Raw genomic sequence first — 25,547 nt, forward strand, 5'->3', positions numbered from 1 at the left:
AATAAAATACTTAAAGGTTTATTTAATAAATTTTCCTTAAACAATGAACATAATTATACAACCCAACAGTCTTAACAGATTACGCATATTTTTATTGTTTAAATGTAAAAAAATATTCTATTCTAATTAAAAATTAAATGACCTATTTTTAATTTTTTAATAGTAACTTTTTATTGTCAGAACATTTGAATCATGATTTATTCGCTTTCTTTTTGCTTGTCAATTTAGCATTGACACTGGCTTGGCACATAAAATCGAAACACATTTGTTGGACAGACTCATCGGCGATTTAATGTTTTTTATTTAGATTAATAGGGTAGACTAAAAATATTCTTTTGTCTAAAAAATCTATAAGCTAGGTTTGTCTTCCATAAGAGCATATTCTATTTTATCAAGTCAAATTTTATTAAATTATATTGTATTTCATTTTGATTTAATTAAATTATCTTAAAACTGAATATATAAAATCTTATTATCTTTTTTAAAGAAATATCGTCAAAATGGCAGTGTCGGATAAAAGAGCAGGCAAACTGGAATTTGTAAGGTGCTGAAATAAATTTAAAAGTTTTACAAGCTATGTGTCGTTTTAATTGGAAGTAAATAACTATTCTATTAGTTTTTACCGAAAAAAAATTACTACGGTTCTTTATTATTTTGAGTGTTTGCTTTTTTACTATTTTTTTAATATGTAGTGAATTTGTATATTTTTGTATGAAAGAGCCTCTAATTTTGTTTCACTTAAGGCACTCAAAATCCTAGAAATAGCTGTAAATGTCATTTGGCCCTATATCCGTCTACCAAATGTATTTCAATATTATATTTGTCTATCAACTGTCTGTCGATCAAATTGCTCATTGGTATAATCTTAGGGTATTCTTTGACAGCGCGCCATTTTGATATATTTAGAAACGCCGCCGCTTAGTGTAGTAGCTTTTACGTTAATTCCATAGACGTTTTAACTTTACAGAAATTTTTGGTCCTACTAAAAATGGGAAAAAAGGATAAGAAGGGAGAAACTTCTGATCCATCTAGCGAGGAAGAGTACGTAGTAGAAAAAGTTCTTGACAAAAGGACTGTTAAAGGAAAGGTTGGTTTTTTACGAAAATGAAATTTTGTAATAATGCTTTAGATAGTTGATGAATTTATTTAAATTAATATATCTGTGCTATTTTAAATATTAATTTGTTGTTACACTCATTACAATTAATCATGTTTTGATATTGCTTTTTTTATTTACTTGTTCGTTTTAATTACTGAATACATTGAGTTTTAGAACATAATATACGTATATATGTCCAGTTTTTATGCCTTCGTTATTACTTGGTTTTCACTTCTGGTCACTTTTATTTTTCTGTATCTAGTACACAATCTTGAGACACTGCAAACACTCATCTTTTTGTATGCTATTCTTCGCATTTTAGACCAATCTCTATATCATGATTCGAATAATTAGGTTTCAAGGGACTATTATCCATAATATAATTAAAAAAACATGAACTAGATGAATCTTGTCTTGAAAATATGTTATACATTACAATCAGTTATTGGAATAGGTCTCCCAGTGTTAACATTTTCTAAAGTTGTTATATTAGCCAGGTAATAGTGACTGTCTCAGTTGAGGTTCGGCCTTGTCAGTTGCTTTAGATGAGAATGCTAAACAGGTAACTACAATGAGAGGTAGAACAATATATAACGAGGTCCCTTTAAGGGGTGCTTTTGAGCCTATTCACTCTATGGGGGGTCTGCTGTAGAGATCTAAAGAGCTCAGTGGCTTCCTATTTCAGTGAAATTGTAGTATGTAACCGTCCTATCTGGGGCTCCCCTGGTTGCCCATGTGCTTTTCAAAAACATTTCAAAGTTACGCACTCTCTGCTATGCCCCCCCTTATACCTTTGGAATCGGCAAAAGCCTCTTGGGCAGCTAAAGCTAAGCCAAGCTGAGCTATTCTTTGTACTTCGGTAATATAAATAAACATCTTTTGATTGTATCAAGAACTATAATCAAAATGCAGAAATACAAATAGATGAAACAATATAATTAAAAAAAAATTATTGTGGAATAAAATTATAAGTGGTGATTTTATTTTCCCACAGTTTAATTCAGATATCAAATTTCAAGGTTAAATTATAATAGTGTTTGGGTATTCTTGATATATGTCTGTCTTAACATATATTGGGTTGTTCGGAAAGTAATTTCGTTTTTTTTTTCTAATAGAAGATTTAATTGCATACACTTAAGTTGCATTGTCATTATATGTTTTGACAGCTGATATAGCAAGGCTTGTGTGTGAATAAGTTCAATCAATTTTATGCAGTAGTTTTTGACTGGTGCTCTTTCAAATATAGAGTGGACTACAATAGAAAAGGTAAAAATGCTGTTTAATGTGAAATTAACCAATGTATATGAAGAAGATGTGTTGATAATGCCAGTGCCAGAACTGGTTTGCAAAACCTTAATCTGTCAATTTTGTTATTGAAGATGCACCACGTTCTGGAAGGCCGGTTGAAGCTGATTTAGACGCGATAAAGGCATTAGTTGATGCAAACCAGCGAATAACAAATTGTGAGATCTGTGACAGATTGAATTTATTGAATTAAGCTATTTATGACCACCTGAAAGGCCAGGGTTTAACCATGGAGAGAAATTTGTGTTGTCGCATTGACATCTGTGCTTCAATCCTTAAACTTCATGAAAATGATCCATGAAGTGCATCATTAATTTAGATGTCTACTGTCATCAGCTGGACACACTGAACGATGCAATCCTACAGAAAAGGCCAGAATTAATCAACAGAAAAGGTGTAGTGTTCCATCAAGTTAATGCGACACCTCATACAAGTTTGTTCACTTGCAAAAATATTTTACAGCTTAGATGAGATGTACTACCCACTATATTCTCCAGACCTGGCTCCTTCGGATTGTTATTAGTTCCAGTCACTACATAATTTTTTTGACAATAAAACCCTTACCTCAAATGAACACTTCAAAAATCATATGGAAATCATATGGATCGGTTTTTTGCCAGCAAGGACCAAAAATTTTTTGAGCGTGGAATCGATACTACTAGAAAGATGGCAAAAGGTGTTGGATCAGAATGGCCAATATATAATTTAATTAAATATTTATTCATCATATGAAGATTGTCTTTCATTTTCACTACAAAAAAACGAAGTTACTTTCTGAACAACCCAATATTTTTGAAATTATTTTGCTTAGGTTTATTCATTTATCCCATTAACCTATAGTTTTAGCCACAATGGTTTAATTGTCATAACAATATCATGAATAATTCGTAATTCAGATCCAGTATTTGCTCAAGTGGAAAGGTTATAAGGAAGAAGAGAGCACTTGGGAGCCAGTGGAGAATTTAGATTGTGAGGAGCTGATAAAAACATTTGAGGATAGCAGGAAAGAGAAAGAAAAAGAGGTATATATTTATAATTAATTCTCTGTGACCAACTAATATATGCTATGCATACCTTTAGTATCCAATATATATTTATATATATAGGTTGGTTTTTTATAGATGTGAAAGCTTTTTAAAAGGGGTGTTTTGTTTTTAAATGTGTAGCTCATTTTTTATATCTAATAAAATGTGACAGTCCAATACCTATATTATCAATGTTATGTATTATTTCTGAATATTTAACACTGAATGAGCTATATATTCACCCCTTTAAAGCTTTCACACCTATAACCAATCAGCTTGTTTATTATTCTTTTGTAAGTCTATGATCAAAATATTTATGTATTGGAATTGCAATTTGTCAGGTTATATGGAAGCCGTAAAATAAAATATGCCAAGAGAATTATAATTGTTTTTTTAATGTCAATGTCTTTATAACTACTCTACAGAGGTATGTTACATTCCTATAGAAAAATAAGAGAATATCCTTGGATCTATTGCTTATAATGTCTTAATTGTGAACAATTCTCACAAATAGAATTTATTCCTTTTATTCTTATTTTCTTGTATATACTGTGCAGTGTTTACACTAAGAATTCTGGCCCAAACAGCCAAAATTCATTTATGTTTAATTTTTATTTGTGTCATCTGTGATTTGTATTTAAATATGAGTCGGACTTGTGTATTGTTTGTCTGCATTATTTTCGGCTATGATCTTCTTCGCCGTGATAAAGGAATGAATGCATGCTCCAGATGTACCTTACCTCCATTCCATAATGAGTTTATACCCTTTCACATTCCATAAACCTGGCCACTAATGGTCACAATAGACCTTTAAATATATAATTAAGATGCTATAATAATAGTGTGATACATGATACATATTTATTTTACCACCTATTTAAAAGCACAAGAGACTGCATATTGCAGATCAATGTGCAAGCTAAGCAATAGATAACATGTATTTCTTAGACTTCTCTTTGTTCAGTAAGCTGTCTGAAGTATAGTGTAAACATCTCACGTCCTGTCTGAGATAAAAACAATACCAGCAACATGGATGATGATAGTCAGTTGTAATTTAGGCTCATAAATTCCTAAAATTAAATCACTGATAATTACTCTCTCCATTACAAATAAAGTTCCAAATTCGGGTTCTTTTTTTAAAAAAGAAGGCTTTGAATGATAATCCTTTACAACCTTTTTATGTTTTTCACTTTAACGAATGTCAAATGTTAATTATAAACTTGTTTATATTTGTAGATGATTGAGGAAAAAAAGTGTTTTGACTATTTTACTTTTAATTTTTCAGCAACACATTTGGCAATTTGGTTATTTATATACTAGCTGACCAGACACTGTCTTAGGAAAAATAACTTGTTAGTTAAACTCATAAATAATGTTGATGATTTTCCAACGTGGCACCATTGATGCAGTATAGGCCCTAACATAACCTTAAATATTCAAGGTTGATGCAGTGATGCATAAACAGTTAAATACTCTTATGTGTTATCACATTGCAAATGCAAGGCACTTTGGTAATTGAAATTTTTTTAAAAAAAAATTTTTCTTGATTGTTGCTCGCGCTATTGTTGAGTAGTCATAAATAAACACACCATTAAATTTCCTTGCAATTGTTTATGCAAAAGGTCTCACTATTCTATACTATAGCAATGCTATTGAAACATTAATATAGTATATTTAAAAGTACTCTTAGTATTTTAAACATTAGATGCAATTATTTTTTTCTTTGTTCATAGAAACCAAAAAAATCAGAAGATCGCGGTAAGAAGCGTATACGGGAACCCAGTGAAGATACAAGTGTGATGAACCGGAAGGGTCGCGCCACCAGTGTTTCTTCCATGGAGGACACGAAGGAAGTCAAAAAGGATCGAAAAGACGAAAAGGTCAAGTCAGGCTTTGATAAAGGACTCAAAGCTGAAAAGATTATTGGTAAGTCATTGATATTTTTAAACTAATTTATCTCATGGAAAAGCAGGGAAACTTCATACCTTTTGTATTCTATTTTAAGACGTAACTTCATAGCATTTCAAGGTTACGTCATGTGTGTGGTCTCCCCATCATGTGATAGGTGTAGCCACATAAGATGTTCTCAGCAGATGATCCCCCAACCAATGCAGTTGAAAATAATTGCTCAAAATAGGAATAAATCCAGTTTGGTAGACATAACTGTTAAGTCTTCAGGGTTTCTGTTGTTTCTGATTTGAGTCCATAATAAGTGGTCGAAAAGGTATTGTTTCCAGGATAGAATATGGCTTCTTCCACAGAATTGATGGGAAAACTATTGTGGCTACACAGGTAACAACCTCTGTCCAGGATCCAGTAACTGTTTAGTCATGCCTACAGCTTCTGCAAGGTTTCACCTTATTGCAGCTCTGTATGTAGTGATACATCCAGATTAGAATCTTTTTGTTGTCAAGTTTCTCTTATACAATTATGAAAAGAATGTTGTTCTACAGCCATAGCAGTGTTGTATATTTTGAATTTACTTCTACTTTCAGAAGTACAAGTCATATTATTCACATAGTAATAGAACTTCACAAGCGATCCTCAAAATGGAATGCAGTCATTATAATGCTCTCATGTGTGTTCACAGAAATATGCAACCTACAGTAAAATATCTACCGTTCCAACAATTGTTGTTGTTGTTAGTGTATATACGCTAACTGTAAGGCATTGCTGTCCCTCAAAGATATTTATGAGGAGACATGCCATAATACATATGCCAGCAGGTTGGCAATCTCAGTGTGGGACTATGGTACACTGAGGACATTGCTGCCCATCATCTGGAAACATTTTTGTGAGCGGTGGTAACCCTATGTCCAAAGTGTGAATTATATAAGATTGTACTTATTCTATCTCTACTGATGGGTTCCCATTGTGAGAAATACCTCAGCTTGTATTTATTAAAGCTGAATAAGAGTATATAATGTATATAGACCTTAGGTTACAGTGTTAGTTTGAGTTATATAATAATAAACATCATGCTCTCCTATGCACTTTCTATATTAGTCATAATTTTTGGGTCAAACAAAAGGGAAAATAATTGAACTTTGCATGTATACATCAAAGTTTATTCATTTAGCTTCAAGCATAAATGGTTTTTGTTTTTAGAAACCAAAATTACAATGAATCATAATCAGTTGTTGTTTTTATTTGCCATATGCTTTAACATTAAAGTACCTTATCATATTTCTATGATTTATTTAGAATATTTTATGTATATTTTTAAGGTGCATCTGATGCGACTGGAGATCTTATGTTCCTAATAAAGTGGGCGGATTCGGATGAAGCAGAATTGGTGCCTGCCAGAGTTGCCAACGTTAAGTGCCCTCAACAAGTAAGTGTGTTCAGTATTTTATTTTCAAATGATTATTTTTAATTTTTCACCTAGTTATGTAGATACTATTATCTTAAATACTATAACATATAAAAATTTAATAAAAACCATTAATTATTGTACCAATACCTTGCTTTGCGTTTTGTCGAAGTTGCGTCGCTGCTTAATTAGTACTTATTGTCACTGTCCGTTGTTAGCTTTTCGAGGTTGCTTTGTTTTGGGTTTGAGTTTTTAATTTTTTAATTTACTTTTTTTTTAAAGACTTCACTTGTTTCTTATTGCGCCGTGCTATCAAAACTCGGGGATTCCCTTTCTAACTTAAATGGCCGCAATTGTAATACACTTTTATTTTGATAACTTTAGAGTTGTTTCAATTATGTAGGGTATTGTAATGTGTTATGCTTTTTTTTAAGACAATAATAAATTTATATAATTTTTTTGTGTTGTGTCTGGTTACAGAATCGGTAGATATTTTTTCAATTATTATATTCTTTTTACATACACATAACTTTTTAGCCAGATCTAAGACACAAAATTGTTTTTTGCATATCAGCTATAAAATTTTAAATTATTTTGGTTTTTCAAATTATTTTGTTCAACTCTTCAAACTTTGCATAGTTTGCTATTGAAAATTTTAATTCACTTTGCGTTGTGTTTTTGAGAACGCTAAGTGAGGTATTGGTGTATTATGTAAATGTGACTTTCTTTTTAATTTTACTACTGGTAATACCAACAGTGAAGTATGTATTTCACTTGTGGTTATAGTTGCGGGCTCAAAACATGCCCTCATTTAATTTTGTATCATTAAATATAATATACAAAAAATAGAATATAAGCATAGATATAAGAGAATATAAAAGACATCACTGTCTTTTAGAGCCATTTTTTATTGTATCAAAATCTCATATATACCATTTATGAGAGCTTCTCCATTAGGTCATGTTCCATAGTCTACCTGTATTCTGTATTATATTTGCCAGATCATTTTAGATTTAATTTAAGGCAGTGTAATGAAACAATCATTATTACAACCGTTTTTATTTGCAGGTGATTGCTTTCTACGAGGAGCGACTGACATGGCACACGCCAGCTGAATCCGAGTGACTGAACAAATCATCACTTTCAGTTTGTACAGACTTTAAAATGTTGATTAATTTGAAGAAAATTCAGTGCGGCGGTTGTTGCGGCTTGCATCTATGCCGTCACGCATAGTGCAAACCATGGCAGCGTTTTCTTACAAAGAAAGATAATATTCCTCAGAATTATTTCTATTAAGGTGCCTTTATTTTTAGTTGTACGCTTTGTCATAGAAATTCTAGTTTAGCTTTTTTTTCATTTTCTTGATTTAAATGCTAATAAATAGTTTTGGTATAATTTGAACTGGCATAAGTGCATATTGCTGTCCAAATCTTAAAATTGGGATCATTCAGGATAAGTCTGAATGCTCTAAGTTTGTATAAGTCTAGATTTGGTACTGTGATGCCAAGTTTTGCAGTGTACCTTTTGCCATTTGCAGCGGTCACTGACCATAGATTGAAAATATACAATAACTCTAACTCGTGATTGGACCACAGTTGGGTTTGTATGTTACTATGTTCACTAATCTGGTTGTATAAACACTTCACATAGAATTTTTATTTTATTTGTTAACTCTGCTGTCTATTTTATATAAAATTTTTGGTTTAAGTTTGTGTAAGACAGTATTCTTGACCAACATATATGTACCATTACTAATTTATATTAACATTTTTGTTTCCATATGTACATTGCAAGAAGATTTGAGTTTATTTTGTTGAAAATTCATCTACATATATTACATTTCGAACTTGTTTTTTCGTAACTCTGATATAGTACATATTTCTTATAGCTACTCATTAATGTGATGTTTATTTAATTACATTTATTGTGCTGGACAAAAATAAATGCGGTCGAGAACAGAATTGTATATGCCATGCCAGTTATGATAACAAGGAGCCATGGTATTATCTAAAATTAATTTGTAGGATCTGTATGTTATTTGTATATCTACTAGATATTTTGTAATTCTATGGTAAAATAGATGTGACATATGAAATAAATGTAATATTTCTAAATAATTTCTTTTATTTTCATATACCGAGTGTACATTGCTAGGATAGTACAAAACTAATCTTTATTGGCTTATATACCGATTTATATATAAAATAAATATATAGAGTTTAGACATTAAGAACATGTGTGCCAATGGTTGTGCTGTATAAGAAATACATTAGTGTATTAACACATTCCACGCCATGTGGGGCGTATACGACCCCACTTGCACTTTCCGTTCAGGCCATTTGCAGTTCTCATTGAAAAACAAAGGATCCTTAAACAAATGAATTGTTCTATGAAGATAACTTCACATGTGTGCGTGTATGTAATGCATGTTAAAATTTATAACTTTTTCCCGCTAATGCTCCGCAGTATCGAAAAAGTGTATAACACATGTCTTAAACGACTTATTATTTTTCAAAGTTTGGGTCGTATACGTCATGGCACGGAATGTGTTAATATCAATAATTAAAATTTACAGTAGAAAAATGCTACCTTAAATATACGACCTTTCTTCCTATCGTGTAAAATTTTAAATTTAATATTGTAGTGCTTAATATAAATTAATCTTAAAATTTTAAATACATTGTGCTCTTTATTTTTGAGATGTTACGAAATATACAACAATATATTGACGATAGCAAAATAATAATCACCTTACATTATATCTTTATATGCAGAAATTGGATAATCAAATATATTAGGAGGAAATTTCACATGACTTCATTTCTCAACAAGTTTTTATTTCTAATCAGCAATATGTTCACCTTCGTTATCAACAACCTTTTGCCATCTAGTATACAAATTTTTAATGCCGGAGCGGAAATCAATCGGTTTTTCTGTAAAAAATATGCCAACAAAACAACATTACCCCGGTACCCCTAATATATTCTTCCAAAATTACTTTTAGATACAAAATATGGAGGCGGCTTTATAAATAAATCATGAAAATTTTATCAAAAATTTGTTAAACGACTTTTAAGAAAAGTAAATATAATTACATATAAATAACTTAAAATATATCTAAGGCGATCTTTTTTTTTTTCAAATCTGCTTTCCATATTAAGGCAACTATTCAAATTATATCTGTTTATAAATAAAATACTTATTTTGTTTTTTAAACTATTGCACAATGCTTCTAGAACTTTCGCGCATAAATTTTAAAATATATTACATTATATAATTTTATTTGCTTGAATTGAAAAAAATTAAAAGCAATGTGTTTCGGCGCCAGAAATATTGCAAGAAAAATATACTTTTAGCTTTGACTTTTTTGCAAAGTTAACACAACTATTTTGAGAGAGTTAAAAATATAACAGTTTATATCTAAATAAATCTAATTAAACTAATGCTTTTGGTTATAAAATCTCAGATAAATGCATTAACAGTACATGTAGCAGTTGGGTACACCATTCCCTTTCATATATTATTACCGTCAGTTTTAATTTAAGTGTTAAATCAAATAAAGTTTAATCACTGTCCGCTGACTTGAAGGTTTTGTTTGTAATCATTTTTCAAAATAGGTGATGCTGATATTTATTTGAAATTTGAAATAAATCATTTCACATATTACTATCACTAGTTATTAGTAGTGAATTTTGTTTGAATCTTTACAGTGGTCTCCCTTTAAACAGTGTCTATGGTGTATTTTCTTCGTAACATAGCTTAATATTGCAATGATAATGTTCCATTTTTTTACAATTTTCTTAGAAGGCTGATTCATTGAAGGTGTGATGAAGCCATCACAATTTATTGCAACCATTTCAGTAAAATCTTGTATTAGAGATAGATTTCTAGGTGCAGTGTGCATATTATTCACCGTGACCCCTACTACTAAAACTCGATCTAAGCCTTTGACAACTAGAGTCGAATTGACTTACAAATTCAGTGCAAGTTCAATTAAGTTATTACTTCGCACAGTCTGCAAAGTAATCCGGATGCTGTTCTTCAAGTTACGCTTGATGCTTGTAGTCGTGCTTGCTCAGTCCATTGCTGTAACCAGAGTACGTCAATTATTATAAGAAAACTCACTTTTTTACTAATTTATTGGCTCATACTAATTTTTCCAGAAGCAGTTTTCTAAACTTATAGTTCAGATAGGCGGTATGTAATAACCATGGTCTACAATATTCCACTGGAAGGTAGGCTGGGGTGTCACCATTAATTAGGTGTTGGACATTGGTCTCCATTGTAAATTTCTAATAGGACTGTCGAAAAGCCTTCTGCATCTAGTGTTTTTAGAGATAGCCTCTATAAGGTTGTCTATCCATGTTTTGGGTTTGGGCTCCGGTGGCCATTTGTACTGAGCCATGTGGACTGCAAATTCGTTTACTTTTGTTCCTATATAGATCTCCCTAGCAGATCTTGAGCATAGGTGCCATGACCACTGGCACTTTAATTTTGTATCATCATCATGTAAGCCGATAGGAGCCTTCAGCATGATTGCCAAAGTAATGACATGCCGTCGATACGTCGATTTAGTGGTGGGTATACCGGCTGCCGGTCGTCAATACAGAACCATTTGGCCCCAACCGCCGCCGTCTTTACGAGCAATATGCCTACCACCATTCCAGATGAGTAATTCTTCGAGCTATGTCGGAGAGTTAGTTCTATGGATCATTTCTGATTCGATCTAAAATTTATCAATGTGTTTTGTTTCAAAAATTTCTATCTAATTAATCTATATCCATACAGGTTGGTATTTGTTAGTATACCACAAATTATTATAGATGGCGTTGTTACTTCATGAAGGAGCAGGTAGGTGGGGTTAAGTGGTTGCGGTGCACCTGAGCTGCGCGACATGTCCAGGCGCATGCTGCACGAGCGGCGCCAGGCGCTCCGTGAACCTCTGGAAGTTCCGCTCCAGCTCGCGCTGGTACTCCCGCTGGTCACTGCCGATCAGGTTCTTGTTCTTCCGCAGGGCGTCGTGGCATCTGACGTCACAGGTTATATGTATTAAGTCTTGCTTGGAGAATATTATAATATCTAAGCATTACAAAGTGGTCTCATGGTGCTCTGACTAAAAAAGGGTGCAGGAGCAGTTCCAGCTTTCTACAGAACGTGTATCGTGAAGCATTTTTTGACCCCGATTTTTTTAAAGAGAGTAGAGTTTTTTTCACCAACTTACAGTGCTGCCCAAATGGCTTTGACGGATTACACAATTGCGGAGGGAGGAGGAAGGGGGTTAGAGGGCTCCCCGAGAAGCCTCGGCACGGGCCGTTATATATTATACTATTTCACCGAATTGGAAGAGTATAGTATCTCGCGTACAGAAGTAAATTGGGTTAAAAACACACCATCCCCAAGACCGGATAGCTAATTTAGATAAATATCGGATAAAACAGCATGCGCGGTAGAATGGGTGTTCCTCAACTTGGAAGTACCGAAGCTTCACATCTCAAAGGGATACCATTGAGCGTGTTTTAGTAGGTAGGAATCTCATCTCTCGCTAAAAGTAGAGTATCTTGAACATTCTCAAAAATTCTTCCCCCTTACATCGGAACTTACTTCTTAGAGAAGTCCTTGAAGGCGAGACGCAGTTTGTTGGTGAGGCGCGTGGGAGGCTGCCGGCCCTCCGCCACCGGTGCCAGGAACACCTTGAAACGGAAAACATTCCTTATACTAATTTATGATATACAGAATGATAGATTATTGATATAAGCTTTAAAGCATTTATACATATTTCCAAACACCCTGTATGAAGTGATCACTTTAAAAGTTGTTATTTTTGCTGAAATTCGACAAGCAAATACGAAAAAAAAAATTCTGGTACAAAGCCTGAAGGGACAGATAATAAACAATTATTATTATCATTATGTCCATAGATATTAAAATTTAAATTTACTGTATATTTGTATAATCCGGTTTATATTATTACTAACCCTATGTTTGTTTGTGAATAAAAGTACCAGAGTAAACTCTACAAGAATGTATCATCCTGTAGGTGTTGAAAAGGCACTGTAAGTGATCACCTGTGCGAGTTCCAAGGGTCCCTGGTTCACGGTGGTGCCGATGCAGCCCTGCACCACCATCTGGAGGATCTTGGGGTCCGCAGGTTCCTGAGAGGTGGCCGCTGCCAGTTCTGCAATCTGAAGAATATCACAATTTTAAATTAAGTTTCTGACATAGCGGTGTTTATACAGACTGATTTGTTATAGGTGTGAATGTTTTAAAGGAGTAAATATATGGCTAATTATTCAGTAAAAAGCTATTAAGTTTCTGCACCTATTTTTAAACATTTTGTATAAAGAAATTACTTTGTAATAAGTTACAATATTTTTTTTTCTCTTTAAAAGCGTGACGTCTATAACTTCTGTCTTGACTTTGGTTGTTTTAACAAAACAGACACGGACATTGTTTGATCGTACTTTTTTCATTCTGAATTTTTTTTGGAAATTTATTCTCAAAGGTCTTCAAAGAGTTTTATTTAGTCGTTAACATTTATATTCCGATGGACGTTCTCTAACCCTTAAATGCATAATGATGCAAATCTGCAACATAAGGATTTGGAAAAATATTAAATAAGTATAAGAATATTATACATATATAAAAATATTTTCGTCTACATTGTAGTGTACCTATCTACAAGATATATATTTTTTAAAAGTATAAATAAAAGTCGTGCATTTAAAGGCTAAACCATAACTGTATCGCCAGACATTTTGAATTTTTTTTAAATAAAATTTGACTCTGTTTCTGATAAAAAAACTCTCTCACCTTCTTCTGTATGTCTTCAATGGCTACTTCAATCGGAGACAGGATTATTTGCGTTCGCTGTACAACCTGTACACAGTAATATAACATATACAAAAGCTACACACTACACTACAGCTACAACACTTTTTATAATTGAATTAGTCTTTTGAACAATCAAAATTGTAAATATTATATTGTAAATAAACATCTAGGTAAACGTTTATGACACGCAACTAGCTGTTGTTTTGTTTGCTCGTGTAGTTTAACAAAAGAACATTTATTGATTTAATTTTATTTTTCGTTTAAGAATTTTTTGAAATAAATGTAGCCTTAGTTATTCCTTATTACATCAACTACTTGCTATTATATATATATATATATATATATATATATATATATATATATACATATTAGTTCCACGAGATATCTTAGACCTTCCTTGTATTATTAAATTATTAAATAAACAACATTATTGCATTCAAGTGTTTTTACTCGATCAAAATGTGTGGGATTTGGTTTGTACTCATTTTTATGAATAATATTATAATGTACACATCAAAAATTGTTAAATTTCATTTAAAAGAGAATCTGTTGAGTTTCTGGCTGGTGGTAGTTCACTGCTTATAATGTTAAAATAAGCCACGACCCAAAATCATATGTAAATGTCTAGTTGAAAAAGACATTTTGAATTTAAAAAACCTCTGTATATTTGTATGTTACATTGATCACACCTGGTTTTTATTTCCTTCACCGTCAAGAAGTTACAAATACATACACGGGTGGTCTCATATAAATGTTGGATACCTTAATAGCTAAATAAATTAATAGTTAAATTTGACCTGTATGCGCGTCTTGACGTAGGGAAAATGATGGGCGGTGGTCAGTATGGTCTTGCGTTTGCACTGCTCCGCCAGTGATCCGTGAGCGCGACCGCCCACCGTAAACGGAGTCGCGTACATGAAGCGCTCTGTGATATGAACACAAACATCCTAGCGTTCATAAAATATCATAACATCGATCAGCCTATAGACACCAATGTAAGGCTTTCTCCCTTTTGGGGGGGTATACCAAAATCATCACGTATGGTAGGGGGGTTAACAATAGCAGTATAATATTATGGTAAGCAGATGACGCTGCTGTACATCCTCAACTTATTTCTGATCAGTGGCAATGGGTCAACCCCCGTGACGGGAGGTAAAAACACAAAACAAAAAAATACTAGAAACTTTGACGGATTTTTTGAAGAAGGTAGACTTGGTGACGACATAGTTAACCCTTTCCACTCCAAGGCTGTTATGTAGCATCGATAAAATTGAATACAATTATAGTATCTTGCGATTCTAGAACATGTTTCATTCATTCGTGATTCAAACATTTTAGTAACAAAAATCTTTCCTGTTTTAAAATTTTCCGCAAAAAGAAGTATTACACCATGTCGAGTATCACTCGACAGTGGAGCTTGTGGAACAAAATCAGTGTCGAGTGACACTCGACACTGGAGTGGAAAGGGTTAAAGTCACGTTAAGATACCTCATTGAGGCTGTATATAGGTGGAAATCTCTTATCACATTACATGCAATTACTCGTTTAAAGTGGCAAGTGTGATGGGCATATCGCTATTACAACCGATGGAAGTTGAACAGGAAGATTCTTGAGTGGTCACGAACATGTAGACATAACATGAGTAGGTCTGGCATTAGCTAAACCGTATTTATATGTAATGTAGTTGGATGGGGCAGCCCAGGACCGATCACGTGACAACTTTTGGAGGAGTTCTGTTCCTTGTAGTGGACGTCCATCTGCTGAGAAGAGGATAGTACTTCTACTATTTGATACGTGATAATTCAGAGTAATAACATTAGTGTACACCAGGGCTTCTTAAACTTTGTCATACACGTCCCCATTTATGATTGCGAGGTTCTCGACGACCCCATACAAATATAAAAAAAAATATATTTTTGATGATTTAATTTTAGTCTCAGAATTCGTCTCAAAATCTCACGACCCCAGAATTTTGCTTCGCGACCCCATTTAGGTTCGCGACCCATAGTTTAAGAAGCCCTGGTGTACACAGTTGTCACACAAAATAGTCACATTATAAATCTTAGAATAAGATATAACAAGCTTATCTTTATTTCTAGTGCAAATCAACTAGTAATTTATGATAAAACGAATATCGTGTAAACGTAGACATATCTATATAATAGATTCAGGCGATACCTTGCGGAAGTTCATCCTAAGTAAGAAAGGGACTAATATATAGCTACTTCAGCTATGCAGCAGTAGTCGTGCAATGAAGTGCACCGCCCGCCAGCCCGCTGATAAATGCGTATGCGGCAAACAATGCGAAACACAACTACCACCGTTAATTCACTCTACAAGTGTTTCACCTCTCCACGTTGTCACACCGTTGTTACACTCAGATGTTACACCGATCAGTGTCAAACACTGATGTTTGCTGGGCTGGGGGGCGGTGCACTTCATTGCACGACTACTGCTGCATAGCGGAAGTAGCTATATATGTTATTAGTCTCTTTCTTAGTTAGACATATCTTTCGCAACATTAAGCCATCTCACGTCACAGCGTAACTTCAAAATATCCGGACACGTGAAATCACGTGACTGACGTATTCCAGGGCCCGTGATTAATTTGTAAGAATATTAACTCACTGATGTTGTAGTTCCGCTCGTAGTGGGTAAGGCGTTTGCGCAGTTCGTGAGGTTCGAAGTAAGGCTCCACGTACGTGATCTGTATATAAGCCTTCTCGGGGTCCAGCGTGCTGGGGTCCACAATGTTGGAGTCTTTAATGATAACCACATTATCCGCACCGAAACGCGAACCGTAGAAGTTCTGTAACAAAAGTAATTACTTTCAGATGATTCAAAAGCACTACATTTGTTTCAAATTGAGATATACAGAGTGATTGTGTGGTTTAAAAATTGTAAAGGCTTTTTTGGGATTCTTCCTAAGTTATACCTTTAAGGTGAAGCCTAAAAAATTTGTGCGTAATTAAAGTAATTTTAAAATAAGAAAACAATATTCAACCAATGAAAACAATCAGCCGCTCTCTTTCGCTCAAGCAAATATAATAAAAAAAAAATAACAGATAACAATTAAACTACCGAAAAAATAGATTCTAAGAGATTTTTACTATAAGATGAATTTTACTACATGGAATCGTATTCCGGTGAGAAATATAGGCTTTATTATCTTATTAAAAAAACAAAGAGAAAAATCAAAGACAAATCACTTGGGTGTGAATTCACGCCCGCGAGTTGCAACGGCCTTTATTCTCGGGCATGAATCAACAGACGAAGGAGGGTTAATACAAAGAGAAGTTTAAAAAAATAAGTTGCAGTAGTATTTGCGCATACGCACCTCCAGGCGGCTAAATATCTCCGGCAGTTTTGTGAGCGCGTGCTCCTTGTAGATGAACTCCTCGGCGTGAAGGTCGCCGAAGCGAGCGCCGTAGAAAGACACCCGGAAGTAGGTGCCGAAAACTCGCTTGCCATGAAGTTGCTCTATACGAGAGAACGCCTCGTTCAGTTTTCTGTCAAACATAAATTGATAATATTATTATATAATAATAATATTGTAATATTTAAAATATTGGATGCATGTAGACACATCCCAACTTTTACACTTGTATATATTTTCTCTCCTTCTATTTTAGTTCACAAATAAATTTAGTTACCAAGAAAAAGAAGACATAAAAGATAGTCGAAAACCATGAAAGTGATCTCTGGAGTCATGACCTTGGACAGTGAGGAGCACCAGGTTCATCTCACCCGTGTATGTTGGCCAGCTTCTTGTAGTCGCGGTGCTCTTCGGCGATCGGTATAAGCACCTTGTAGACCTCGTTGACTGTCTCATACATGCCGGCCGTCATCAGCTCGCTGGCAGCATGCTCCAACAATGCCTGCGGAGTGATTGGAAATATTTCATCACCTACTTCTACTTTAGAATATTAACACCTGGATATAAGCCTCCTCTATAGAGCAGTCTTTATCAAAATATATATGTATATATATTGTAATGTATATATATTGTATAAGACTAGAGTTTTTTTAATTTAATCAATTTAAATATTTGTTACTAACACTAAATTTAAATGTGATTAATAATTCTTGTGAATCTATAGTACGCGAAATATTTACATTTGTAACAATAATAAATACTATAATGGTAATACGAGTATAAAGGGAGATGCTTCTCAGAGTGAAAAGGAACACAAAATAAATGAATAAATGAATTGGTAATAAAAGAATAGATTAGAAAAATATACAAGTTTATCACGCCCCGCTTTTGGAGGCATCTCCTTACTTCCGCTCTGTAGGTAGATTTGATATCCACGTCTCAAAATTCGCGTTCATTGAATTTGCACATTCAAAGCGCCCATAAGTTACACGTGCTCATGAATAGAGACTACAAGAGTGGGAACCTGCAACTCCTGGTGTGTGAGGTGGTGGTGTAGGGCATCTGCGCAGCTCTCGTCCAGGGCGTTGTGAGTGACGCGCTGCAGCAGCGCCGCCCCCCGTCCGCCTGTCACCAGCTGCTCTGCAGCCAGCGCTGCGCCGTGCACCAGACACATTCCGGCTTCCAGGTGATTTGATCTCTATACATAGTACAATATTTGTCACAGCTGCAAAGTGAGGGCATCGCAATGGAGAGAGTGAAAGAAGGTACAATGATCATGTTCAGTAAGACGTCTACCAGCTGGATACAAGCCTTCCCCACAGATTTTAAATGAATTTTTGGTTGGAAGTGGCCAGCATCCATCATTTACCTGTACCTTCCCCCCCCATTAAAGCCTTTTACCAATTAGGCTGTATACATACATTTCGAATGTAAGCATGTATAATATACCTCCATGTGTTTCTGCGCCATATTGTTGAGCCAGGTGAGACGCAGGTCGGGGCTGTGCTGATAACCACGCGCGATCCGGTGCATCAGGTCCAGCAGCATTTCCGGGTCCTGCTGGAACTCCTTCATCTTCACGGTATCGCTCAGGATCATGTGCAGATTGAACACGAGGTCTTTCACCTTGGGGATGTTACAAAATAAATATAGATATTGTATTAGATATGTTTAAAGGAAAACACGATAAGCGTTCAGGAGATGTTAATTGATTTAATTTTTTTAATTTAATTTTGAATTACCTAGAAGCCGTGAGAAGAATTTAAGAGGATGTGCGCAGTTTAAAACAATATCTCAGAAGAGCTGATAACCACCAATTCAGAATTTTTTTTCAGAGCCTATCAAATTGTATTGTTTATTTTACTTAAAGTATGTCATTACATAGATATATGTATCTCTTTCATGGTCATACAACTAGCGCCTGCGATCAATATCTTTTTTTCGCACAGTTGCTTTTTTCTATCGTACGTGAGCGTTGATTGGCTGTCATTCGAGATCTCTCTTTCGCACAGTTGCCTGTTTCTATCGCACGCGAGCGCTGATTGGCTGTTACGAAGTTGCATTGCTCTTTTGTGCATACGCCTGTAGGACCATGAAGAAAATTCTGGTCTACCGCCGCATGGTCAAAAAATTACTTTAATAAATTTTGAATTTAAAATCTAATTAAAATCATATCTATGTCACTCACGTACTTAAGTTCAAAAACTTCTTTAAGTACTATTTCTTAGGAACATTTATTTATCCATTCGAAAAGGCTTTTCTAAGAAACTTAAAAAAATGGATACACTGATATAATATATATAATGACACTAGTAAAAGATGGTCACCTGTTCAGGGAACGAGGTGTCCTGAAGCTCAACATCGCGTTCAGCATACACCAGGACAGTCTTCAGCGCGCGTCGAAGTGCTTCTTCGCTGAAGGTGGTGGAAGTGCCCACCAGGGACGACAGCGACATGGTAACTTGCATTTTCACTCGGCTGAAATTCTACCATATACGTCCAACTGTTTTAATTTCGATTTGAAATTTATTTTTCGTTTGTCTGACAATAGATGGCGCTGTTAAATATTTAATAACAACTATTTTATTTATTGGTATAAATAAAAAACAATACATTTTCTAATTACATGTTCCCCCATATAGCAGTAAAGAGCTATGTTTCAAAGTATTATCTTTATCGAGAGCCTCAATTAAATACGTGCTTAAAAAGGTATTAAATTTACTTTTACAGAAAATATATTAAGTTAAAACACAAATAAAAGATTAAAATCAGTCATAATTCCACATTTAAATGTTAAAATTCGACATATTAACAATTCTTTAAAATTTTGCAAAAATGTCGGTAATTTAAAAAGCATTTTTGAAACACATATGGAACAACATAATCTTTTTCAATATATTACAGAAACGAGAAGTGAACTCTGGTATATTTATTGAGAGACTCAAATAAGCCTTTATGAAATAGCCTTAAGGTACAATACAACTCATATTTTAAATATTTATGAAAAAAAATAGAATATTTAACATTTATATAAAATTATTATTATATATTAATGATATAAATTTATATACAGTTACAATTAATGACATCATTAATAAATCATTGTGTCAAAAGTCAGCTGACTATCCATACTCTTTGATTAACCAAGAGTCAATTGACTGTCCATACCAGTGTTTCCTGACTTTTTCTGAGCCATACCCCCACCTAAACCTTTCTAAAACTCTTGCGCCCCCCTATGTTACATAATTAAGCGTAAGAATTAAACTAGTGTTCAGTCCATTTCTCAATTGCTCCCCTGTGGGGCGTAGGCCCCGGATACAAGTCTGTAGTAATGTTTAATTACCTTCTAGTTTACTACATACAAATGGACCGATATGTGTAACGGTGCTTACATGTATAAGCTTTAATCTGACCCCATATATATTTTAACACAAAAGCCTCTTTACTTGAGTAGTTCCAGGTGTGACGAGACGACCCTTCTGTGGGAATCTGTGGGACCTAGGTTTATTTTTTAAATTGGACTCTCTCCGCTGCCCAAATGGCATTTGCAGTTTCCGCGGGTATAAGTTGGCAGGTGACGCCTGGTGAAATGACGCCTAGCCAAAGACCTCTTAAAGTAGTAAAGCTCGAAGGCTCTCAAGGTAGCCCCGTCCCGAGCCGCAACGTTACTATTTAAGCGGATTGGGGGGATCGCCGAGCTCTTTGATAGCTTCAGTCAATGTTCCAAGGAGTGACTAAGTTCAAGGGCTCCCACAAGGGGATCTAGGCTTGGGATGTCACTCGTGTAGCATTCCGTCATAAGGACGCCTGAGGGTGCTGAACCTCGGCTTGTCCGGATGGTATTGCCTGGCTATTACCACTGCTACCACTTTGGAAAGTGTTAGCGATGGGATAAGAAGCGGCTGAAGAAACTCAAGCAATGTTTCTATCTAGTAAGATCAGGGATTGAGGTACTGCGATTTACGGGACCTAGGTGATGTCATCAGGCTGTATTTTACTTTCATATGATGAACAGTTTGAAGATATTTACATTGCCGAGCTGATAGTGTTGGCGCATGAGTGCGTAGAGCGTTGCTGAGGCATGCGCACGGGTGCTGGCAGTGAGAGCTGCGCAGTGGCGGAGAAGCACCCTGCAGATGCCAGACTCCTCTCCGCAGCACGACCAGCCCAGCTGCAAACATATACAGGATGATTGATTACTAGCGCAAAAGTGTAACTAAGGATAATATAGTAAGAAAAAGCAATTCCATAATTCAAATAACTACATGTATTAAAATTAATTATAGTTTACTATATGTCCCTGCAGATTTTGTATTGCCAGAAGTTGTGTGATCACTATATATAGGATGATGGGAAATATGTGTAAATGCTTTAAAGATTTTTGCTGATATGTTATGATTCTATTTATTTATTAACACTTTTTGTGTCATAGATAATAAATAAAGGAAAACAAAATTATGCATAACTTTAAATTTTTACACCCATAACCAATCACTCTGTATATCAACATTATTCTTAAACCACAACAAATTACTTCGCACAAGCTGTAAGTACACATACATTAATAAGCTATATGTAAGTAGGTATATTGTATATAATAATTAGAAGAATTTGAAATTTACAAAAGTCCCTTTTAAGATGTAAATAAATATCCCCTTCTCATCCCATAGACGGCCACTGTATGACATAGACCTCTGTCAACGATATCTATGAGGGGATATACCATAATCGCCACGCTTGGCAGGTTTGGCCATCAGTGTGGCATTATGGTACATAGAGGGCGCTGCTGTCCATTCTCTGGAAACTTGTTTGTGAGCAGTGGCAATCCTATATAATTAATATAAAAGTGTATAATTCACACTTGTATCCCGAGAAACGAACCCGCGACGTACGATCGCAAGTTTCAGTACTCTATCACTGCTCTTTTTTATATTTATTTTTATCTAATAGGTTCAGGCGTTACTTTGCGGAAGTCCATCCTAAGTGAGAAAGGGCCCAATATATAGCTACTTCCGCTATGCAGCAGTAGTCGTGCAATGTAGAGCAGCATTAATCAGCGGGCTGGCGGACGGTGCACTTTATTGCACAACTACTGCTGCATAGCGAAAGTATCTATATGTTATATAGTATATAGTCCCTTTCATATTTATTTTTATTATTTTTTACATATCTAGATATAAAAACTGTTGACAAGTCAAACTTTATGCGTAAATTTATTTTTATTATTTATTAAGTATCCCAAGCTTTGTTTAAAAAACTTTGGAATAAAGCAATGAAGATTTTCATCAGTTTTTTAAAGGTTACCGGTTCCGAATCGGTTTTTAACCGATTACCGGTTATCATACCTTGACGATGAGCGCGCGAACGGAAGCAAACATGTGCTGCAGCACAGGCGCGCTCTGGTTTCGCTGCAGCGCGCGCAGGAGAACTCCCAAGGCGGCGCTGCACGCGGACTGTCCCCATTCTAACCCACTCACCGACTAAAACACAACAGTTAACTTAATATTACACATACAAATTCTTCCTTTAGACCAATATACGCCCACTGCAATAGTAGTAGTAAATTCTTTTACTCATTCATGCACTCTTCATCAGAGTGGTCGTGGTCATCCTCTGGTCAGTTCTGGTAACCCTGCAGCTTTCACTAAGTGTTACCATGTAGCTCATGGATGCACAGACCGCGGCCGGTCGAATATTGCTGGCCCGCCGACAGCAAAAATAATACTCTCGTACATTCGAAAAATATTGAATTCTATTCCAGAATAAAACCAAAAAAAATGTAATTACCTATACTTCTGGCGGCCGGCCCGCCATCAGTTCATGATTAGACCGAGTGGCCCCTAGTCTTAAAAAGTCTGTGCAACCATGATGTAGATCGATGTTTGGCGGAGTGGGATCGTTTATTTACTGACTTATTGGTGACAGTTTTGATGATGGCTTCCACCGAAGTGTCGGAAGTCGACGTTAACTTCTCTTTTATGTGGAGTTTTTTGAGTATCTAAACCTTGGTTCTGTTCATAGATAGACCCCCCCCCCCAAAGATCACCACGATGACTGTACTACGCTCCCCCCCCAAAGATCGTAACGATGATTGATCTTACGCTATAAGCATCCAGCGACCTTGAATATTTCGTGGGTCCACCTACAGGGGGTCCTACCCACGCCGCGTCTCCAGAACCATTCAGTTAACAGTTGCACGAGCGATGTGCCCCGGCCACATCCACTTCTAATGAGCAATTCTTCGAACTACGTCGCTTATATTGATTCGTTTGAGAATCTTTTCATTTCCGATTCGATTTCTATTACTCTTCCCAATCAAAAGTATGAGTATATAAATAATGAGACTTTGCTTATGAGGAGTCAAACCTTTTCCACTTAATTTGAGAACCTTTCGGAATATATAGTTGTCTGAAAAGCCTAGAGAGCTATATCGAATCACCTGTACGATAGTTTCTAGTGCGTGAAGTAACGCCAGTGCGATCTCAGCGGCCAGGGCAGCAGCGAGCGCGGGTTGCGGTCGCGCAGGGGATGCGGGCCTCGAGCGTGACGCCCCACGCACCCACTCCTTGCGCCACCTCTCACGCCCCCCGCGACTGCAAGCGCGTCCCGAAGAGCCCCCTGTCACAACACCATTCATATACCACCAGGCTATTGCTACTAGTATAGATAATATTATAGTAAATACCAGAAAACTTACAACTCTGAATGGTCAGCAATAGCGGTAAGGATGCGTTTACATAGACTCAAAAATCAGACATTATGTTTGCTACATGTATATGCTTTCTATAGTTTTTATTTATTTATTTAAAATTAAAAAAAAGTAATTTTAAATTTGGATACATTACATATTAAAATGAATTATAGTTTACTATCTTTCCTCGCAGATATTTTACTGCAAGAAGTTATACATTTGTCACATTCCAATAGAAAATAATATGTATGCAACAAATTTCAGTATGATCAATTTATACAGGGTGATTGGAGATAGTTATAAAAATTTTAAAGCTTTTATACCTATAACCAATCATCCTGTATCGGCATCAAGATTATACCTAGACGATCTAAGCAAAAGCCAAGGTATACCTTTCCGTCGCATAATGAAATCGTTTCGAGCCGATCCCTGACCAAGAATAACATCTTCAAGCTTCGCCTTAATGTCCGTCGTCTTGCGCACGTTCTGTTGCGCGCATTTCATGATCTCCTTGCGTCCCTGTATATAGTAAAACATCAATGTATAACGTGTTAATATAAATTTTATATCATTATATTGTATGGATGCTAGGTCAAAGGATGTGACGCCATTTATGAACTAAATATAGAAAGTGGGTTTCCCGAAGGAGAATTATAAACAGCGTTGAATACAACCTTTGCCTTTATATCTAAAGATACAATAAAGTTTAATTAGTGAAGTCAGTGTAAAGTGTTCGAAATGACGTTTGCCCATCGATGGGACAACAGTCTTTTTCTAAGACGCAAATAACATTTGGCTTTATGAAATATACCACTGACACCATATTTCTTGAATGGCAGTTGGAGTCCAAACAGTAAATTTTGGATTTTTCCTTTTCGGTATCGGGCGTGATTCAGCCTCGTGGTCATTGTCCACTCACTTTTCTGATGATCAAAAGTTTTTTTTAAAGTTATCACCTTTTATAGTGGAATATCATTTATACCTTATACTCCTGGCACTTGAAGCAGAGGTCAAGCAGAGCTAGCAGCTGGTGTAGACGCGCTGCAGGTAGGTCAGCTGCGCAGGCGCTTAAAACTCCTCTCTCTGTCCACTTCAGCACCCAGACCAAGCACATCAGAAGGTTGCGGCTAGTCTCGCTGTTAAATGGTGGACGACCATTCTGTGAATAATAATTTATATACATATATATTTGGTGTCTAAAAAAATGTTTCATTACACGTACAATCAATTTTCTCTTAAATTTGTTTTTTATTTTATGTGATCTAATATTTCTTTCTCTAATGTTGTATATAGTATATTTTTAATTTTGGGTCACCTATAAAGGAACACATAACAGAACCATTACTTATACGGTAATTTTTAAGTAATTTTAACTTATATACTGCTGGTAGATATAAATAAATAAATAAAAATGGCGAATAATCAACAAAATTATTATCCTTTAAAAAAAAAATCCGGGTTTAATATTATTAAGGTTCAACAAAATCATATTAGTGACGTGAGCAAATAAATCAACACTTGAAAAATACTGTCTCGGCAATTTTCAACTTGAACATTGCTTATAATTAACTTAATCCGAGTATACACCATTACCTCGCTTTGCGTATTTTCGTTTTTTCGATGTTGCGTCGCTGCTTAATTAGTACTAATTTTCACTGTGCGTCGTTAGATTTTCGAGGTTGCGTTGTTTTGGGTTCGTGTCTTTAATTTTTTTTTAAATTTCTCTTTTTCTTTAAAGGATGGCAACATTTTTGTTTCTAGTAGTGTCATGCCATCAAAACTCGGGGATTCCCTTTCTAACTAAAAATGAACGCAATTTGAATACAGTTTTTTTTTTACCTTGTTTTGCTAATTTTAGAGTTCAGTTTCAATTACGTATTGTGTTGTAATGTAGTGTGTTGTGCTTT

At 35.1% G+C, this 25,547-nt stretch overlaps 2 protein-coding genes across 2 annotated transcripts in view; one reads left to right on the forward strand and one right to left on the reverse strand.

Annotated features, from left to right (window-relative positions):
• The first annotated feature begins 892 nt into the window (after positions 1 to 892).
• On the forward strand, positions 893 to 8,859 carry LOC137922478 (chromobox protein homolog 5-like). The gene is made up of 5 exons (XM_068765484.1): positions 893 to 1,087; positions 3,301 to 3,426; positions 5,163 to 5,355; positions 6,657 to 6,763; positions 7,811 to 8,859. Exons 1-5 carry the CDS (start codon positions 989 to 991, stop codon positions 7,865 to 7,867), a joined length of 582 nt encoding a protein of 193 aa, XP_068621585.1. The 5' UTR covers positions 893 to 988; the 3' UTR covers positions 7,868 to 8,859.
• Positions 8,860 to 10,065: 1,206 nt separating this feature from the next.
• The window catches only part of Zir (Zizimin-related), a 41,569-nt gene continuing 26,087 nt past the window's right edge, over positions 10,066 to 25,547 (reverse strand). The window contains exons 24-40 of the mRNA XM_068765485.1: positions 24,623 to 24,799; positions 24,033 to 24,159; positions 23,389 to 23,567; positions 22,295 to 22,429; positions 20,980 to 21,120; positions 19,277 to 19,435; positions 18,399 to 18,575; positions 17,974 to 18,147; positions 17,321 to 17,451; positions 16,911 to 17,082; positions 16,202 to 16,382; positions 14,371 to 14,498; positions 13,553 to 13,618; positions 12,808 to 12,924; positions 12,344 to 12,432; positions 11,623 to 11,769; positions 10,066 to 10,828 (exon numbers count right to left, since the gene is read on the reverse strand). Coding sequence (XP_068621586.1) covers positions 10,789 to 10,828; positions 11,623 to 11,769; positions 12,344 to 12,432; positions 12,808 to 12,924; positions 13,553 to 13,618; positions 14,371 to 14,498; positions 16,202 to 16,382; positions 16,911 to 17,082; positions 17,321 to 17,451; positions 17,974 to 18,147; positions 18,399 to 18,575; positions 19,277 to 19,435; positions 20,980 to 21,120; positions 22,295 to 22,429; positions 23,389 to 23,567; positions 24,033 to 24,159; positions 24,623 to 24,799 — 2,340 coding nt within the window. The 3' untranslated portion in view covers positions 10,066 to 10,788. The remainder of the gene's footprint in view (positions 10,829 to 11,622; positions 11,770 to 12,343; positions 12,433 to 12,807; positions 12,925 to 13,552; positions 13,619 to 14,370; positions 14,499 to 16,201; positions 16,383 to 16,910; positions 17,083 to 17,320; positions 17,452 to 17,973; positions 18,148 to 18,398; positions 18,576 to 19,276; positions 19,436 to 20,979; positions 21,121 to 22,294; positions 22,430 to 23,388; positions 23,568 to 24,032; positions 24,160 to 24,622; positions 24,800 to 25,547) is intronic.

Source organism: Battus philenor, unplaced genomic scaffold (genome assembly GCF_028537555.1).
Source record: "Battus philenor isolate CCGP_79_NKW_IND1 unplaced genomic scaffold, ilBatPhil1.0.hap1 SCAF_2, whole genome shotgun sequence".
In the NCBI taxonomy this organism is placed as follows: domain Eukaryota; kingdom Metazoa; phylum Arthropoda; class Insecta; order Lepidoptera; family Papilionidae; genus Battus; species Battus philenor.